At 43.7% G+C, this 21,116-nt stretch overlaps 1 protein-coding gene across 4 annotated transcripts in view; it reads right to left on the bottom strand.

Moving 5' to 3' along the window:
- The window catches only part of aqr (aquarius intron-binding spliceosomal factor), a 45,610-nt gene that overhangs the window by 20,161 nt on the left and 4,333 nt on the right, over window positions 1-21,116 (bottom strand). For all 4 annotated transcript variants that reach the window (XM_028996234.1, XM_028996215.1, XM_028996240.1 and 1 more), the window contains exons 11-25: window positions 20,139-20,255; window positions 19,936-20,049; window positions 18,088-18,191; window positions 15,372-15,474; window positions 11,716-11,836; window positions 11,287-11,428; window positions 10,546-10,724; window positions 9,241-9,408; window positions 7,088-7,257; window positions 5,963-6,204; window positions 5,724-5,876; window positions 4,168-4,237; window positions 2,910-3,020; window positions 2,521-2,630; window positions 281-416 (exon numbers count right to left, since the gene is read on the bottom strand). In XM_028996234.1, coding sequence (XP_028852067.1) covers window positions 281-416; window positions 2,521-2,630; window positions 2,910-3,020; window positions 4,168-4,237; window positions 5,724-5,876; window positions 5,963-6,204; window positions 7,088-7,257; window positions 9,241-9,408; window positions 10,546-10,724; window positions 11,287-11,428; window positions 11,716-11,836; window positions 15,372-15,474; window positions 18,088-18,191; window positions 19,936-20,049; window positions 20,139-20,255 — 2,040 coding nt within the window. The remainder of the gene's footprint in view (window positions 1-280; window positions 417-2,520; window positions 2,631-2,909; window positions 3,021-4,167; window positions 4,238-5,723; window positions 5,877-5,962; window positions 6,205-7,087; window positions 7,258-9,240; window positions 9,409-10,545; window positions 10,725-11,286; window positions 11,429-11,715; window positions 11,837-15,371; window positions 15,475-18,087; window positions 18,192-19,935; window positions 20,050-20,138; window positions 20,256-21,116) is intronic.

Here is a 21,116-nt window from a genome sequence, read left to right as displayed (position 1 = left end):
ATAAGGGACCCAGGAGCTCATAAAACCCAACCTGTCAGTGTGCAGCTTCTGCTCCCACAGACTCCCCGATTTCAGCTCCTTCACAAGAAACACAAATGTCACATCTGTTCTCAGCTTCTCTTCTCATTTCTGTCTCATGGTAACCTGCTCCCTCTGACTTATACTGCTTATACAGTCTGGAAGCCCAATGATCAGTCATTTCCTCTTTCAGCCTGTTTATTAACGGAATTTGATGTGGAAAAGGTCTCCTGCGTTCCGGTAATGTTTGTGCAAGTTTTACCTGATACAGGTAAAAGTGTCCTGCTGTCTCGCAGGTATACGAAACGTCCCCCGGTACATCCAGACTCTCTTGTAGTCGGCCAACCTCCCTCAGCAGCTCCAGTCGGCGTGCCAGCACATAGTTGACTCTCCCGTACCTGTGTGCAAAGGAAACTGTACTTAATCTCTTCCGCTCCTCCCCCAAAACGTTCAAGGGCAGCTCGACTTCAAAGGCCTCCCAGCCCAGTACCCACAGTGAACTTTATATATATTTAAAAGAATAAGACACTGTTCCTTCTGCTGAAGAGACAAGACTCAAACATCTAAGTGTGACTGATCAAAGTGGTCTCGGGCAGGCAAAGGCAGGACGCGCGTGGGACGGAGGGGGCCTGGCATGAGCTCTTGTGGCCCCAAGGGGCCAGTGGGAGAGCTGAAGAGAGACGAACACCCGCCTGCTCCGATACGAATGGACTTCCACTGCCAAGGATGTGCTGAGGGCGAGACATGACCCCCACAGATAAGCCCAACTGATGACCCCCCCCACACACACACACACACTGACACACACAAACACAAAAAAGGGGGGTCTGGAGGCTCAGGTCAAATCACAGCAGCATTCTTATGCATGCATTTCAAGTAGTGTAGAGGGTCCAGTGTGTTATGAAACTCAGCACGATGGGAAATGTCTTTTTGAGCTTGTGAAATGTCTTTTTTTGTCACTTGCCTAATCAATATTTAAACAATGGCGTCATGTTTAGGACTTGACTGCCACTTTGCTGAGCTGCTATTATTAGAATTTGACATTATGTCAAACATCTGCGTCTCGTGCTGCAGAATTAGCACTCTTTCTTCTCAAGAGGTGAACATCAAGTCATGGTGGAGAAGTGACGAATCCTGTAATGATGCCCGGTGCTGATGTTAAAGATGTCGCTGTATTAAAAACAGGTAAACGAATGGTCTCCCCAAATTGTCCCCAAAACCTGCTAACTTCTGTGCACTTGTGGTGACTTCTGTGAGGAAGTGTTTGTGAGAACCTGTGCCACCGTGCGTGACACAGAGCTGATTAGAAGGTGGCATCAGAACATGCTGTGCCACCCAGGCCCAGGTGTGAATAATACTTGAGGTTCATCTATTTAAAGCGCTCTGTAAGCCTCTCAGGATATGATTCATCAACGGCATTATTCTTGCGCGCCGACGCCGAAATTAAAAAGGCAACATCAGCATGGCAGCATCCTTAAAGAAAAGCCCATCTGGCCGCTTCGGTAATTAAAAGCAGTGAACTTTAAAAAAAATATATATTAAGAAATAAAAAGCAGTTTTGATTGCAGCACTGTAATCTCGTGCCATTTTAATAACCTATTAACACAGTCAGGTACGGGCAAGGCTTTTTTTTTCTTTTAATGGGGGGGGGAGGGGGATTTTGATTGGTCCGCCAGCTTCCTTCATTTTTCATTTCACTGCAGCCTTAATTAAATTCCCATCCCACTAACCTCCCCCCACCGCGCACTGGAACGTGCATCCACTTCCCATAGCACAACACAACTTATGCTTGTTCACGGGAAGATGCAGACACGCAGACACACACGCACACAACAAAACAAGAGCAGAAAGTCCTTTACATTTTAATGTAAATGAAAGTCCTTTTGGTTTGTGGTAGAGACGGTCTTGTATAATCCTTATACACTAAAGGGAGTCAAATTTACCAAAATATTGTGCAACAAAATCTATGAAAACCCTGAAAAGCTCAACTTAAACAGTGTTTCTTACTCCACGCAGTTCACGCAGGCCGAGCCTGAGTAAAATGGACCCAATCAGATCTTCGGCTGTAATTTACACGACTTTTAAAAGGAGACATGCTGCTGCGGAGGTGTTGGATTATGGAAGGAACGCATGCAGCGCCGCAATCAGAAGGTTGCCGGTTCGAATCCCGATCAGACAAGGTTCCACTGATCAAAGCATCGTCCCCACACGCTGCTCCCCGGGCGCCTGTCATGGCTGCCCACTGCTCACCAAGGGTGATGGTTAAATACAGGTGACATTTCGTTGTATGCAAATGTGCTATGCTGCAATGTAGCACAATCACTTCACGTTCACCTTTTCCAGAACGTTGTGTGTTAACCCTGCACTTACTACCATTGTGTAGACACTTAACTGAGTGTCTCCAGGGGGACTGTCCCTGTCACTATTGACTGCAAGTTGCTCTAGATAAGGGCATCTGGTAAATGATATAAATGTAAATGTTTGTGGGTCAATTCCCCTCACCTGCTGAAATCCTTCTCGGTCTCCAGCTCCTCCTCTCCATGACCCAAACGGAGGAGGTGCCGCTCATCGATGTCTAGAGCCATGATCTTCTCAAACAGCTGGTTCAGAGCCTGCAACCAACAAACTCGAAGGCTGAACACACCAGGACACACACTTCAAAAGCAGAGCAAAGCACAGGCTTTACCTTTAGACTTTGGCTTTGATAATAGAAAAGAGCCTTAAAAGAACAGCACACAACACAGCATTTACATGTTAAACTGCATCACTACTCAATTCTAAATGTTGTCTGTTGGGATTGTCAGTAGAGTGACTCCAGCTTGGTCGCACAAATGCATTCACACCAAAAGAAGTTAAAGAACTGGAGAACCATACCAGCTGCTGGTTCCTACCTGGTTGGAATGAGTCACAATAAGAGTCCTCTGCTCTGGAAAGTTGTGATAGACGTTCGAAATGATCTGCACGGCTACGTCCGTCTTGCCCGTACCTGGGGGACCGACTACCTAAAAACCATGAGGCGGAATAAAGGTATCAAAATGCAAATAAACCCCATTATGTGGATTAACATTGCAAAGAGGAGAACCCCCGAGCTATAGCAACAACGCCAATAATACTACATATTGCATGAGTCCAGCTACCTGCCTGCATCAATTGCTTGACCGCACAAGAAAAAATTGGTTTTAATGTTGACTAAAATAGACCAAATCAGCTAAATGGACTATTTAAAAATAATATAAGCACCTCATTTAATAATGATTTCTTCTTAACATTATAAAAGATGTAAGGGTATTCAAAGATTACTCGGTATCAGCATCAGCCACGTTATTATTTGAAAGACTGGTACTGGCGTAGAATTTCAGAATCGTTGCATCCCTAGTCTAAATTCGAATCCGATCCAGGCTTAACTGGCCTGAAGCTGCTCTGATTGACATGTGAGGTCAGGGAGGCCATTACAAAACCCAAGGACTAAAAGCCTCAAAACAAAGCCACTCCGGCCGACTGGGTCTGTCTGCTCCTTAATTGGTCTGGTCTGGTCTCGACTTGAACGGGGCGCTGATTCAGAAAGATGGGACTGCTGAGCCAAACAAACCGTCGCTGAGCCCTCAACCACTGACAACCGTCCGTCAGCGCAAAGCGAGACACGACGCCGACAACCGGACACACAGTGCGGTGAAATGGTGCGTTACTCACTGAATTGTATTTGAAAGCATGGTTTTTGATAGCTTTGTTTTAGCGTGTGTGGGGGGGCTTCAGCCTTGGCCGTTAATAACAAGACGCCTGGGGAGGTGGTGGGTGGGCCGGGGGCCAGAGACGGCACTGCCGCCGCAGGGTTTTTTTTATGACTCCGCTGATGGCCAAGAAGACATATTTACTCACGGGGATGCGCTCAATAAATCTGCCCCCGTCCACCGTGCCGGCTACCAATCAGCAGCCGCACATCTTTCACCCTGGTAACCAGGTGGGCTGGAATGGGTGGAGGATGGTGCAGCACAACGGTAAAGTGCAGTCTTACAGCACCATAATTCATCGTTTCATCGCTTAATTAAAAAAAATAAACTATGTTTGATCCTGTTATATGAATATAAAATTATGAGTCGAAAGGCTATTTATGAGCAAGTTTTTTTTTTTAAGAAATTAAACGCGTCTTACCATTGTGAGGCCCGGCTGCATACCCGCCCGGATCGCTTCAATCTGCGTGGGTGTAAATGGGATGGTGTTCCTGTCAATGACAACGAGCCAGTCATTAGGGCCCAAGGAGGGAAATTAAAATGCTTTAAAAATATGTCTTTCTGGCACCAAGCACCAGGACGCAGACGTCTACAGTGGCGCCGACGCTCAGCAATGTGCAGCTCCTCTGGGCGCGTTAATTAATTTCCCAGTTAAGGAGGAGAGGACGTATCCGCTTCACTGCTTCCTGAAGAAGGAATTCACAGCGAGGGCAGAATTTTGACAGGAATCATTTGACCGCCGGATTCGTGTTGTCGGATTAAGCACTAACAGCGGCTGACATTTTGTCGGTAAACTGCGAGGGCCGAAGTCTCTCGGGCTGAAACACAAACACGATTTGAACGCTACGCCTTTCTGCTCCCGTGGCTTGGCTCGCGCCGCCCTCCGGGCCGGCTCGGCTTGCCCCCCGCCCCGCCTCCGGGTGCTCTAAACTCAGCCTGGCACGCCGAAGGGGGGGCAAACAAAGGGCAGGTGCCTTACCGCAGGCCTCCGGGCTTCCGGACACGGCTGGGTGCGACGAGAACAGACTGGCAGAAGGGATGGCAGGGCTACAAATGTACTATAAGATGGATCACCCAGGTTAAAACGAGGGCATTTGTGGTAATTGTACACAACGTATTTAAATAAAAAGCAGGTCAGGGGATCAAAAGAAAAGGAAATCACGTGGTGTGCAGCCTTATTCCTGTGATCCATGAAAAGGAGAATGGTGAAATAAATACAGTCTAATACAAACTTACTATAAGCAGCTAAAACTATCTATCTATCTATCTATCTATTTCTAGGCTCTTTTTCCACCAGTTTAAAAGGAGTGATGAGCAGTATTAATCTACAATTCTGTCTTGAGCAGCTAAGCTCGAAGTTGCTCGTGTCCCAGTTCTCCTGCTTCTTTGAGGTCGCATCCTCTCTTCAGACAGAGCTCCATGCACGCGTTTTCATTCGTCTGTAGATCATTTCTTTTTAAAAAAAAGCCCTTTGACTTGGAGTGAGAATCAAATCATGTAATACGATGAAATATATACTCATTGCCCATGACTACGGTGGTATCAACATATGGTCATTTGCATATTATGTTGCAGGGCAGATCTCAACTGCATAATAATGGCAAGAAAATAAAGCCTTACAATTCTAAAAGATTTTTTATCAGAAATCCCTATAATCAATTGAAAGAGAAACAGTTACTATGTGTGTTGTATAACTAAATTCTGCTACTGTATGTTTCTCATACAGGTTCAAGTGTTCTATATATTGTAACAATATAGTAGATAGCAGATACAAAGAATATATTATGAAAGGAAGTATTATGCTGTCATATCTTGGAATGCATTTGTTTAAATTTGTGTCTTAATATATGTTCAAAACAGATTTTGCAGGATTTTAGCAGAAGTCCATAATTAGTGACTAATGTGTAATGTATAGACGGGCTAAAAGCTTAAGTAAAATATATATAAATTAAAACAGGTCACCCCACCCACTCTCACCGTTTGGGCTGGTTGTATGGGTACGGCCCTCGGTTGGGGATAACATGTGGCTCGACCAGTAATATGCGACCTTCCTCCCGCTTCTCTTTGTTGTCTTCCCCGTCCTCTGCCTTTCTTTTCTTTCCTTTCACATTTGATACAGGGAACGTGATCCTACACGGAAAATAAACCATTAAAGAAAGGCTGAAGGGGGAAAAATTCTTTAAAATCTCATCAGGATAATTTTGTGTTGTCCTGACCTGAAGGGAGGTATGTGTAGAGCAGGGTCATCCACCTTGACCTTCACCGCGTAATCAGGGAAACAAGCTCTCAAGTGCTCCAGGGACAGGAAGGTGTCGTTGAAGTCCAGGGTGGAGATCTGATTGGGCATCTTGGAGTAGTGGGCGCTGCCAGGGTCCCCGTAACCGAGGATGATGTCATGCAACCAATCAGGAACAACGCACTCGGTGTTCATCAGGTTCCTAATGGTCTCCAGCACGGCCTGTTAAAACACATCAATGACAGTTGACATCAAACCAAAACCAGAGAGGAATGGTTGAGATAAGAAATACTTATGTATTATCAGAGGTGTGGGTCTTGTTCATCACCATGTGTTGATTAATCAAAGTTGGGGGGTTGTTTTCTTTGTCTGCACCAATTCATGTTTTAAACTCTCACTTCATGACATCTGACAATGTCATTTTACAATTCAAATTTTTTAATAAAGTAGCAATTAGAGCACTTTCATCGAGCACCATTCCCAAGAATGCCTCTCGGGTGATCAACAATCAGTACCAGGTTAAATTTTTGATTTAATTAGAGCTAGAAACGCACCAAAATTATAAAAAAAAATTGTGAGCAACATAGATCCGAGCGGCTGCAGATGCGAGAATCTACCGTTCCGTTCCCAAGTTGCTATAAAAAGGCCTGCATTTTAACGAGGCACTCAAAACCGCCCTTTTATCATAATTAACAAGAACACAAAAATAATCTGAAGCATCATGCTGGACTGCTATTAAAAGGCATACTTTGTTATTTTGGACCATGTGCCTTTGATCCTCTCCCGTTTCTGAGATGAACATAATGGGAGCAGACATTAAAAGCGGCGCCTCTCTGCTGCTAGCGGGCAGAGACGCGCAGACATTACCCCTCACAACGCTCAACCACATACAGAACGTAATAAATGAACACAAAGGAGAAAATGGGCCTCGCACGAAACCTCCTTGAGAGACTGAGGTCAACCTAAAGTCGCCCCACAGCCTCCTGGGAAAGGGGCCAGTGTAAACCAGTGCTCGGCTTCTGGACCACCGCTATCCCTGCCATCAATCAGATCAGGAGGCAGGAACAGGAGAGCAGAGAGGATTATGGGAGATGTTTCCACAGACCTTGAAGTTGTTCTCCTTGGGCTTGCGCCTCATGATGATGTTGAAGGTCTCGTAGGGGTCTTCGGTGCCACTCTGGATGGTGCTGGTCATGTCCTGTTGGTACTGGTTTGAGTCCAGCCACACCCTGTACGTTCTGCTGTCCCCTCTCAGCTTTGGCTTCGGTTCAGGACCTGGAAACACGCACCACTGATATGAACTTTACCAAATAAGGTTAAAATTAAATAAAATGTCAGAATGAATTGGTCACTGGTCACAAAATACAATCATTAACACAATTATTGTTCACAAAACGATTTCTGTCAGCCAGGGATTAATAAGATTTTATTGATACCAATGTGGCATTATGCAAATAAATAAATAAATAAATAAAAGGTTTACTAGGGAAATGATTGAGGGTTACTAAGCTCCGAGACTGAAAATCTCTGCTTCTTCAACAAACAGACACAAATTTTCTATTTGATGCCGAAATGAAACCTAAACTCAGATCAAAGGGATGTTTTAATTATTCGCTTCCCCCGACTGACTGTATACACGTTCAGGTAGAGGCAAGCAGCCCGAAGGGATGGAAACAGCCGCAAAATACAACCAGGAGCATCATGGGAGTTGCAATACACACACAGCCAGGCTCATACGAGCAGCTCCACAGAGACCAAGAACCACAGCTGTGAGTGACATGCGCCATTTTAAAACCAGGCTGTTATCCTCACCGAGCGATCAAACAAGTGCTGCTGGCCCCTCCTCCTCGTCCCAGTGCTAATTAAGAGCGGACTGTCTCCCACCGAGACAGAATCAGGGTGCCTGACGTGTCCCTGTCACTGCAAAAGTGCAGAGTCCGCATATTCGTCGACCTACTTAACTGCGGGATAAAAATAAAGGAAATCAACCGGACCCTTGTAGTTGCACGTTTCGCTGAAGATGCTAAAAGCTGACATGTTCATGTGCCGATATAAAAACGAGCATCTCTCAGCTGGGCCAGCTTTTAGTGGAGGGCTGTCACGCTACAAACAGAGAGATCACTAACGGTACGGCCCGTAAAACACCACCAACATTACGTGGCCAGTTTGTGAGAGGGACAAAACGAAAGTGCTCCACAGATTGCAGTGTGGGCAGATTTTTCCATCTCGGTGATCTGGACAGATGGTGGGCCTATTCAGCATCACTGCTGTGCTGAAGAAACACACTCACTTTCCGTAACTGCATCGATATTTCCATAACTACTCAGGGCCGTGGCTTCCGGAGCCAAACGAAGCACACTGAGCACCAGGGGTGTCACTGTACCGGTATCCCGCGTATCTCGGTTTTGGGATCACTCGTTTCGGTTTGTTTTTGTGCGTAAAGAGAACGCGCAGTGTTTTATCTGAAGTGTTTTGTGTCTCAGCTCCTCCGCTAGTGCTCGCCATGCCTGTTTGTGCAAAACGAAATCCTGTGATCCATAAAGGCGCATTGGACCGAACGGTTCAATGTCTTAAAGAGTATTGTTGCGCCCCTACTGGCCACAGGGCCACACACACACACACACACATCATTCTCACACACTACGGTAAACACACCTACGTCGCCAATCCAACTAGAGGAAAAATACCCAGAGTACCCGGAGGAATCCAGCAGAGACTCATTGTGAGGTTACATTTAACAATACGCAAGATGGTAGACTGAACACCATGTACCATGACACACAGACAATTTGGATACAGCAACACACTATGGAAATTAATGGTCTTTGAGACATACTGTATGTGATTTTGGGCTATAAATGTTGTTGTTGTTGTTGTTGTTATTACTGTGAGTGGCTATGGCAGCTGGGACACTTTCCAAAATGTGATTTTCTGAAATTGATGGAAATATTAAGTGTGTAATGTCCTGCTTGAGTGGATTGATAGTTTGTGCTAAATGCTGCTGACAAAAATAGACCTAAAGCTGTGTAATGAGGAGACATTCCATACACATAGAGAGGCAGTGGTGTCTTAGCGGTTGAGAAAGGTTGCCGGTTCGAATCCCGAGCTGCCAAGGTGCCACTGAGCAAAGTACCATCCCCACACACGATGGGTTAAACGCAGGACACATTTTGATGTGTGCACAGTCTGCTGTGCTGCAGTGTTTCACAGTGACAAAATCACATTCGGAGCAGGGAATGTTTCTCCAGTCGAACTCACCTTCCTCGATTACACGGCCTTTATCGTCCAGCATCCCCTGCACCTCACAGCCCCTCACGTACACCAGGCCCACCTGCTCCACGAAAGGCTGTCGTCGGTCAAAGCGTGTCCCATAGGGCAGGTTGGGGCGCACCGTGATCAGAAAACAAACGTCATGTTTCCGCAACCCTGAGGATGGAGGGGGTTGAGGAGTAGGAGGCCGAGAAATAAAGCGAGGGAAGGAAACAGCACGGTCAGCACTAGCTGATCTTTAAAACATGAAGCCTAAATTATCAGACCCACCAATGCGCCCCTTGCACCAACTCAAAGACAACGAAAAATATAAAGAGATCAAGAAATCCAGTGCTGGTGCTCTGTCCCACCGATTTCTACGTTATGCAAGACGAAGCCTCACCACGCATTCCCACAGGACATTGGTCCTCGGGTCCGCCAGGATTAAACGTACCTCATTAGCATAATGGATATTCACAATAACTATTTATACGAACTGAATCTCTACTATTGGAAGGAAAAATTTGACACCACTATTACATTTGCTGTGGACTGGTAAGTGTCCTACATGCATAATGAAAAATAAGAACAAGGCTGATATGAGGTTGTAGATCAGCCATTTATAATAAAACACGCATAACCAGTTCTGACTGTATAATAATAATAATAATAATAAAGTGATGGAGCTCTGTGTACAATTTAAGGGGATTTTATTTTCTGAAATAAACAACTGAATATAGTATTTCCATTCTGGATTATGGCCCATTCTATATTAAATAGAATACATCAAGTGGGAGGAGCATCCAGGCATAAGTGACATTTTGTTAATTTTGCGAGAGCAAAATAAATACCATATTTTGTGGTATTTAATCTTTACAAAGTTTGCGTTGTTTTTTTGTGTTTTTTTTTTTTAAAGATTAAAACACATTTCTTTAAACCCGTGGATGATTATTTATTATGCTTCCATGAAGGTTCCACAAAGTTCAGTTTTTTTTCCTAGTGTAAGTCTAAAACATTGTCTCTTGAATTGTGGTTCTTATTGTTAAACCACCACAAGTTTTATTTGCGAGAGAAAAGGACATTCAGATTGTTGAAATCTAAAAACGTACCTTTAATCTACGAGTTAACAGAAGTCCTGAATCTATGATTTTATGAGGCTGGGTTAGAGATATAATATCGTTTGCCCTTCTGAATGTGATTGTGTTCAGCATATCCCAGATGGTGTGGTCATCACATCAGCAAAAAAATAGTTGCTATTTTTAACAGATGGCTATAAAACAAGACCACTTAGTATTCCAGTAAAAAGTGACCCACCTTCCCACTCGAACTTGATTTCATTGCGCACGTTCAGGTTAATGGTAACATCGGCCCTGACACGAGCAGGCCAGTCTTCGCCAATGTTGGGCTTGGCCACCTCCACGATGGAGAAGGAGACAATAGGTTGGGCCATCCTGGCCCAGCCGCCGAACACAACTCCACCATACTCAGACTGCCTGCAGAGAACGACAAGAGACAATGAAATCTCCTAAAAATAAAAAAAAAGTAATATTTTCTTCATTCAGAAACAATTTAAAAAAAAAAAAAAAAAAAAAAAAAACACCATACATCTTGCTACAATCACCTTGACCCTGATAAACACACAAGTGTTCCTGCTCGTGAGCAGCATTAACCGTGGACAAGAGCATCACATGAGAGAATTTATGTGAATAGGGCCCCATCCAGAACACTTTTCTCTAAAATAGGTTTTTGGTGTCTAAACAACTTGCTTCCACATGGGAGCGTTATCTGAAATGTTGTCGTCCACACGGTGACGCAGTGGGGTTATAGGTCAGGTTGGAGGCTGGGCTAATACGTCAGCATTTTCACCACTTCGCTGTCCACGCAGAGACACAGAAAAGAGAAATTCACTCTGGAACACGTCTCAGAAAATAAGTGGTCTGGTTCCCTGGAACACCGTTTCTGTGTAGACACAAGGCCAGATCGGATAGATATTTTCCAGTTTTAGAGAAAACGTTGTCATGTGGACGGGGCCCAGGTGTTTGATGGCGGCAATACCATGGCTTCATTCTGCAAACCACATCTTCTATATCTTGTCTGATTTCATAGGTGGACTCCAGGCGGAACAGGTTGAAGTTCCTCAGGAGGTAGTCGTGAAGGGTCAGAAATTGCAAATTCAACTTTGGGAGGGCTAAACAACCTGGGGAAAAAACAATAAAAACAGCAAACCTTATTTACATCCTACACACTACTATAAAGCAATCCCAGTTCGATCTGACTCAGTTTGCCACAGGTTTATCCAACTGCTGTAGACGCTGAACTTCATTAGAATGGAGAAGGCTAGAGTATCAGGGCCGCTAAGTGCTTTTGGAGATAGAGATCTGCTATTCTGACAGGCGTAAGTCGCAAAAGCCGATTCACACCGTAAGCGAGTCGGGGCAGAGCCTGGTGTAACAGAATGAAGGATGCTGAGGGGCAGGGCCGCACCTTCTCCTGAGTAGTATTCAGTAGGGACTATGTTCTGATCCCAGATTATCTTCTCTGTCGGGTAGAGGGGCATCTGGTTAAGTTGCTCGATCTGTGAGATTCTCCTTTCGTGACGAGACACCTGTGTGCGAAAGATAGAAACAGAGTTAACACACGAGTTAAAAAAAATAAATAAAAAATAAAAATAATAAAAAAAAAAAACTTTGGATAAATGCTCCGCAACCTTTGACAAAGTTTGTTTTACAATTTCCTGACTTTTTTTTTTTTTTTTTTTGTACGTGATTTGAAGGTTAACCATGTTGTCACTTATGTACAGTTCTCAGCCAATGCAAGGGCTGCTTTCAATTTAACTACAATTGTAGAATCCTCAAAAGAAATATAACTACAAACCTGCAAACACATATCATCTGAATTCCATAATAACCACCCAAGGGTGAATTTATGTTGATCCAGTACTTGCAGCTTGTGTTAATTATTAGGGGTGCACGATTAAGATAATGAGACTATTCAATTCCAATTCTTGAGCTCGCAATTCGATTCAAAACGATTCTTGATTCCAAACGTTCATTATTTTTTTTATTTTCCATCAGTCTGATACGAAATACAGACACATTACAAAAATATAAACTGCAAACCTTCAACTTAAACACCTTAAATCGCGCCGTTGCAAAATGGGAAATATGAATTGATTTTGAATCGGTAGAGATATCTGCTGCCTTCGACACAGTTAATCATGAAATTCTTCTCAACACACTCTCAGATTTAGGAGTTACAGGAACCGTACTAAATTGGTTCACCTCTTATCTTCACGACAGGTCTTTCAAGGTATCATGGGGAGGTGAGACATCTGTCCTCTCTAGGGTAACCACAGGGGTTCCACAAGGCTCTGTCCTTGGCCCCCTTCTATTCTCAATATACACTCGCATCACATCATCCAATCACATGGCTTCTCTTATCACTCTTACACTGATGACACCCAGCTCTATTTGTCTTTCCCACCAGAAGATGCCACTATAGCAACAACAATTTCGGCCTGTCTCTCAGACATATCGGCATAGATGTCTGAGCGACACCTCCAACTCAACCTATCCAAAACCGAGATTCTGATCTTTCCGGGCAACAACTCCACTCAGCAAAACCTCTCAATTCAAATTGGCTAGCTACTGTTAACACCCACGGCGTCTGCAAAAAGCCTTGGCATTTGGATTGATGACAAACTGAGTTTGAACCATCACGTTGCTATGATCTCCAGATCCTGCAGGTTCACTCTCTACAACATTCGCAAGATTTGGCCTTTTCTCTCACAACAGGCTACGCAGCTCCTCGTCCAGCCAATGGTCATCTCCAAACTCGACTATTGTAACTCTCTCCTGGCTGGAGCCTCTGCAGTCACCATAAAACCACTCCAGATGATCCAAAATACGGCAGACCGTCTCATCTTCAATCAGCCGAAATACACCCATGTTACACCTCTTACCTCTCTCCACCCGGTAGCTGCTCGCATCGAGTTCAAATCCTTGATGCTCGCCTACAGGGCTGTAAATGGAACTGCACCCTCCTATATCAATACAATACTACCTAGCTACACTCCTGCACGCTCTCTCAGATCGGCAAATGAAATGAGACTGAAAATTCCTTCTTCACGGGGTCTCCGATTCCAATCATCTCTGTTCTCCGTTGTTGTCCCTGGCTGGTGGAACAACCTGCCCTCCTCCACACGACTAGCCGAGACTATCACCACTTTTAAGAAGCAGGTGAAAACCCACTTACTCAAAAAATATTTCAGACAAATCTAACACTTACACACACATGCGTACACATTGCACAAAACAATACCAAAATATATATATACATTATAATTTTTTCTTCGTCTAGCACTTAATCTCCGAGCATGCTCTTTGCTGACAAGTTAGGCCTTATCAGGGCTCTTAGTTTGTAAACTCAAAATTCTATAAAAATCGAACGAGAATTGCTGGTGTCTTCCTCTTGTAAGTCGCTTTGGATAAAAGCGTCTGCTAAATAAAGTAAAGATACGCGATTCTTTTGTGAATTGATTTTTTTTTGCACACCCCTATTATTTTAACTTACTTGTTGCAAAAGGCTCTATTTACTGTGACGTTACGATGCTTTTCTGAGCCAATAACAGCTAAGCAATTTAAACTGAGCCAGAACAAACGCTTTACCAACATATGCTCGCTTGACTTTTGTCGTAAATAATTTCAATCTAATTACATCTTAAGACCCCCTGCAGCATCTAATGCTTTGTAACAGTGTGTGACGCATTGATTTGAAGACCAGGCTAAGGCTACAGTTCTAATATTGACATGCTAAATGCTCAGCTGGCTGATATAAGTACTTTTGTAATATTAAGACATATTATGCATGACACAGCCTTTCAGAAGGTCATGACAGAGTGGGGCTTTCAGCATATGTGCTGGTCACAGATGCGAGACAGAGTGACAAAATAGCGAGAGACGGAAGGAAGGGAAGGAGAACTCTGCAGTGCCAGGGCGGCACTAGGAACACTCCTGCGTGACTCCGCTGACAATTTCAGCCCGGAGAACCATCGGCAGCCACCTCCCAGCTCATTACCATAACACACACACACACACACACACACAGGGCCTTACGCCTTCAGCCTGCACACTTCTGCCAGTGTGTGTGTCAGATCAGAGAGACAACGTGCGAAAATAAGATTCTCACCTCCTGATTTGAGTTCTGCAGTGCAAAAAGCTGTTCTCAGCATGCTGCACTCTGCCAATCTGCCCAAACCGTGGGGCGTAGAGAAGAGTTCGCTTTTAAATCACTAGAAGGCCGATTGTGAAACACAAACTTCGCCACCGTAGGCCTGATGCTGCATATTCCCAGCACCATATCAAACATGGGGAGTGTGTTCACTAACGTCACAGCAACTTTGGTAGAAAATAGCACTACACTCCTAGCATACGGAATAACATACAGCCGGAGCTTGGTGATCAACTGTGGGCATAAAAAAAATTCTGCCTTGTGAAGAGAACATCCCCGAGGGTCATAAGTACTTGAACCAAAGACTTTTTTTTATTTTTTACATTATTTTAATTCTATCTGGGGAGAAGCAAACCCTTTTTAAAGCTTAATTATGTTCTTTATCTCTTAAGTGACCTGCTTTACTGCTGCTGGCGGCCATGGGCTGGGCACATAACGAAGGCCTGGTCTTCGGGGACTGTTGCTCTTGGCAACGCAGGACACTCAGATTAGTGGACCAACCCTTGCCGCACCGACGCCATGAGTTAATTACAACCGAGCATCCGCTGCTTCTTCAACGGGGCTTCGGAATGGATGATTAGGAAGAGGACGCCGTTTCCATACTGCTGCTGGTGATGGCAGTGAGGAGGTCACTAACTAACTTCGTCCCCTCTTTACCTCCCATGACCAACTAGAGGCTGTAATAGGATTCAAATGCAAACGCAATAAAGAGAAGCAAAGTCAAATGGGCAAAAACGGCCTTCTGGTGCGGCGTGCACAAACCTTGTCGCCCTTGTTGTTAAGGAAAATTATTATTCTTGTGCAGGAGAATAAAAAAAGTCCCGGACACTCGTTCAGCTTGGTTTGTGCCAACAAAGAGATGTTCTATTAAGCTCAGGACGATGCATTATTCATGTTCCAAACAAACCTACCAGCAGCTCCAGCAGGACCTCTCGGTCATAAGTTGTGTCTTGCCCCTCCTGCAGCTCTGGGAGAAGGCACAGGTACGAGGCCACCCGGTGGAGGGTGTTTGGACTGCAAGAATGTAAAATCAGAAAAATCAGTGACCTTGCAGCAATATAGCTACATGCCATAAGAAACAGACCAGATAATTTATTTAACATATGCAATCCTTCAGCATGCTTGTCCCCACCCCCACCTACCCATCATTGACCACTTTAATGGCACGTTTGTGCCCAGTCAGCATGGAAGCACGTTCACATCGATAAAGCAGGATTATGTAAGTCCCTGGCCACAAGCCTGCAACTAATCGCATTTCACGTCTTGCGTGTCATAAAGATCAGTTCATGGACTAGATCCTGAATAGATGGATGTCCAACCTACAGCCATTGGATTTTTGTTATTGCATTTATTTAGTTTTTATGTATTTACAAAACCAGCATATTAACAAAGAATTAATATTAAAACACTCAAAGTTGAACATTGACAAGGGAAACTAGACACACCAAACTCATTTACATTACAAAGGTTCCTGGAATATTGAAATTTACATACAGGATCTAGCCACAGATATACAAAAACCGGCATTCGAATTATAGCTAAATAAAGAAACTAAAATGATCCTTTTCTGGTCATAATTCTAGTCATAGTCACAGGTTCATACCCCACTTACAGCCATCGTGTCCCTGAGCAAGATACTCAACCATGTGTGTCTCCAGGGGGACGGTCCCTGTAACTACTGATAGGTAGTTACTGATAGGTAGTTACAGGGACACTCTGTCCCTGGGTCACTCTGGGTAATGGCTTAAATACTATCTCTCTAATATTCAGTTTGTGCCTGCTCATCCCAATGCTGCTGCTCCAGACAGACAACAAAATAAGTAATTTTGTGACTAGAGTCAGAACAGAAGAGCAAGGGACAGAAAGAATAGGACATGTGCACGAGTGATAACAGCACACTTGTGTGTTTTGAGGACTTGGCGGATCATTTGGAAATGATGCGGAGTCGGACAGCTTAGCAGGGGCAGCGCCCAGCGAAATATCTGGCTTTAGAGAGTCTCTCTCCTCACCAAAAAAAAAAGTGCCTTGTTAAATCTGATCAGCACATTTGGAGTTCTCCAAGCAGCTTTGATGAACGGGGGAGCGAGGCGACTGTCGGGTCGTTGTCTGACTGCTTTTATCCACGAGAACACATGAAACCGCTCTTCAGCAAATCCAGGAAGACGGATAAAGCTGAGAGTGACACTGTTCCGTAGCTCAGCGCAAAAAAATAAACCACTAAGCCAGAGAGCGGAGTAGGAAAATCAGTTTCACTCGGTTTAGAATTATGAGCACTATCCTCACTCAAACTTTATTGCAACTAAGCTTCCAACGGGCATCGCAATATAAGAGCAGATATGTGATAATTAGTAAATAACAGGTCACGCTACAAGTTCGTAGGGTGACAAACATGATTTAAATGGTCATTTATTTGCTTAGTGAATGCTTAAAAGGGGAACATTTAACGCAGTTCTGATGGACACCATTAGGGGAGTGCCGGGAATTGAAGGGTAACAGGAAGATTGGAACAGTTTTTTGTTTTTGTTTTTTTTTAAACCTCTCCTGACAAGATCTCAAACTATTTGCCATTACATGTGGATGATTTTTTTTGTGTCAAAGATTCCAAGTTAACGGTTCAAATTAATGAAGCAGTTTCTGCGAACGTTTTCCAAGTGGTTTGGACAAGAGAATCTTCACAAAGTCAAGCTAAGCTCCAATAAAAAACATAGGAGCCTATCAGTGTGATCTCATTACACCTCCCCCCTCTTAAAGAAAAAGCTTTTGTAACATTCCAGACCTTGTTAATGTTAATTCCAGCATCATCTCAAACTTTCGTGTTTCATTTGGCTTCCCTTTTCATAATTAACCATTTTTATATGTTGACCAACATAAAGGGTGTGAGTCCATATATACCATTTACAGCATTTATCAGACGCCCTTATCCAGAGCGACTTACAATCAGTAGTTACAGGGACAGTCCCCCCCTGGAGCAACTTAGGGTTAAGTGTCTTGCTCAGGGACACAATGGTAGTAAGCGGGGTTTGAACCTGGGTCTTCTGGTTCATAGGCGAGAAGGTTACCCACTAGGCTTTTACCACCCATACCACTCCTTTATCCAAACAGCTCCAGGATGCTTTGATCATGTCATTGAAAGTGAAAGTGAAGTGATGGTCATTGTGAAGCACTGCAGCACAGCACATGGTGACATGATGAAATTTGTCCTCTGCATTTAAAGCTGCATCATAAAGACAGTTATACACTTAGACCCACACATTCAGAAAAAACAAAGCACAATGATCTAGACCATGTGCAAGTTGAAGCACCACAGGGGGCAAGTTGAAGCACCACAGGGTTCACACATTAGCTGTCGGTAGCCCCAGTACTAACAGGATCCGACCGACACGACTGTTCAAAGCATCCTCAAGCTCCGGCAAATCGATTCAATTAATTAGCTCCGTCTTCCTATCTGACCAAAGCCCAGTGCCGGTTCAAGGACTTATCTGCTGCAAATAACGCCTGGACGCTACACAGCCTTCCTGGTCGATACGGACCCACGTCCTCTTAATGAGGAAAAACACACGAGGCGCATTAGGGTGGTTAGACTGCACAGATACACTTGTCAGTCAAGGAGGTGATAACCAGATGTACCTGAGCTGGCCGAACTGTTTGGTGAGGGACTCTCGTGTGTCTACTGCAGCCACGTTGGACAGGGCGAAGTCCTGAAGCTCTGGGAAGTGCGCAAAAGCGGCTCTCTGTAAAGTAGACAAGGGCACACGTTAGCACATTTTTCTTAAAGAGGCTACGTCAAACAGCCTCTGAGAACCAATCAAAATTCTGCCAGGGATCGATGTGGATAGAACTAGCTTAAGAAATTCAGTTATTAATTTCTAACTGAATTTATTAATCTTCCATCTGCACAGACCGTCCGTCCCTCACCATGTGTCCCCGGGCCCTGGGCTCCACTGGTGAAAGACAGGAGTGCAGATGAGGAGGAAACCGAATTCCTGCTGCGGCAGCACCGGCAAACCAGACCAGCTCCCAGCAAAAAACGTTATAAGCAGCGGAAAAAGACGCAGAGGCGTAGACAGCAGGGGGATGCTCAACGCTGGACACTCGTCCCACTTCATTTAGTGCAAGAGTCCAGATCCGGTCAAATAGCCCAGTCATATGTGGAGTCATTAAAGTTTCATAGGGGTACTTCTGCAAAGCTACTCATGCAAAATCTCCTCTCTTTAATGGAACTGAGATCTGAAAACTCTCCAGAAATTTACAATCTGTAGTGACCGGGACAGTCCCCCCTGCAGACACTTGGGCTTAAGTGTCTTGCTCAGGGACACAATGGTAGTAAGTGTGGCTTGAACCTGGGACTTTGTGGGCTTCTGGTATATCAGCATTTAAACAGAAATTAACGGAGAAGCTTTAACTCTTAGTCACAAAGCAGCAGTGGTGGCCTAGTGATTAAGGATTTGGCCCCATAATCAGAAGGTTGCCGGTTCGAATCCCAAGCTGCCAAGGTGCCATTGATCAAGGCACCGTCCCCACACACTGCTCACCAAGGGTGATGGTTAAAAGCAGAGCAGACATTTCATTGTGTCACCATGTGCTGTGCATCACAATGACAATCGCTTTACTTTCAAAGCCCTATATATTTTATATTAAATTACAGATATCAAATGAATCAAAAAACTAAATGATACATACATAATACATATAAATACATATAAATAATTTACAGATTTGAGACAATGGTCTTTTAAATTTCTTTATTTTGCTCATGCTGTAAGGCTGTTTAAAATGTATTTATGAATTTTCACAAAATACCAATACTTGGTATTTTGCCTTGTTAGAACAAGCCCTTTGGTTAGCGGTCTTGTTTTTAAAGTATACAAATTCTCCAAATTGTATAGTCACAAACTGGACATTTTGTTTGACTTCAAGCTCAGCATGTTCAGCATGTTTCCCCAAGTCTCAGATTCCAGCACCTTACATTTATTTTTCTTCACAAAGTGTAAAGTGTGGATTGTCCTGATGCAAACCGTGGCCTCTGAGACCATCTGACTCTGTTAATTACAATAAATCAAGTAAAAATGACCCAAATTTAAGTTCTTCTGGGCTGGTAACTAATAGAGCATAGATAGGGCATTTGATAAAACTTTAAAGAGATGCTAAAAAATATACTTGTTAATGACTACAATTACATTACAGAAGTTAGTGTATGTGTATAGTTATATATAAACAAGTGTAAAATTACGATAGTTAGCATCAAAAATCTGATCTGCATTTCTAAGTGAGCTATTTTTAAAGGTAAACCATCCACACAGCACAATGTTCCTTTAAGCTTGTAGAAAGTAAATAAAACTGCTGACACTGACTCTGAAGTTCCCCAGGCTCCAGGAATGAGCACCACGGAGCAGTTGTACATCATCACTCAGTACATTTACTTTATTAATGCAGTACCTGTGTGGTATGGGAACCGGGAACGGAGCAAAATCCTACCTGGAGAGAAGTGATTCTGTCATAATGCAGGTTGGTCATCTCCTTCTCTGTGAGGGCATTGCCCGTTTGATCATTTATCTCGAAGCCCGTGTAGAACGTCAGCATGTCCAGTAACTTAAAAAAAAAAAAAAAAAAAAAGGTCATAGGTCACTAAGACATTCAGTATGTGATTTTTTTTTTTTTTTTTAGCTGCCCTGCCTCACCTGATTAAAGAGATGGCCCTCCTTCTCCCTCTGCGTCAGGCTGGAGAGGCGGCAGCTGACCAGAAGGTGCGAGTCGTCCAGCACAGTGTTAAACCAGCGACGGGTGGGGAGCAGGGCCTGACGGACAGAGAGGGTGCATTTAAGCACCACTGGATACAGGACAAACACTGGGAAAAAAAGCTAGTCCAGCGGCATAATGTTGATGGAGGGAGAAAATACATAAATAAATAAATTATTTTCTTAAAAAAAAAAAAAATGTACTTAGTATGGTTTTTGATATCAATTAGCACTACTATTGATACTTAAATTCCAGTTTTGCACCTGGCGGTTCACAGAAAATCTGCACAGACTACAACAATTTTCAACAGGCATTGCAGTAGGCAGTCCCTCTCCCGGCCACCTGGAGGATGTTTTGTGAGACACCTCTTTAAACATGGCAGCTCCAGTGTTAATTTTGCAGCACCAAGCTTGCTAGAGCACTGAAAAAGTGAAAGTGATTGTCATTGTGATACACAGCACAGCACATGGTGACATGGTAAAATGTGTCCCCTGTATTTAAGCATCACCCTTGGTGAGCAGCCATGACAGGAGAAGTCCATTTGCAAAAAGTGCTTCAAAGTTGTCGCTATTAAGGCGTGCTTTTTTTTTTTGCTCAAAAACATTGAAATACATTTTTAATTTATTTGTTTGTGTTTTATAATCTATTGATTGTCATTTATTTATTTAGTGAGTGTGTGTGTGTGTGTATGTGTGTATATATATATATATATATATATATATATATATATATATATAAAAGAGAGAGAGAGACAGAGAGAGACAGAGAGAGATTGTTTTATCTCCCCCTGTAGTATTAAAAATAGTATAGAGTTTGAAATTTCAGCCTAGTGCGGTATTACTTTCTGGTTACACTTGGCGTGACTGCAGTGAAAGGAGTGCATGAGCGGCAACCAATCATGTGTCCCATAAAAAAAGCCG

Source organism: Denticeps clupeoides, chromosome 1 (assembly GCF_900700375.1).
Source record: "Denticeps clupeoides chromosome 1, fDenClu1.1, whole genome shotgun sequence".
NCBI lineage: Eukaryota > Metazoa > Chordata > Actinopteri > Clupeiformes > Denticipitidae > Denticeps > Denticeps clupeoides.
This window is presented reverse-complemented; position numbering and strand designations above follow the sequence as displayed.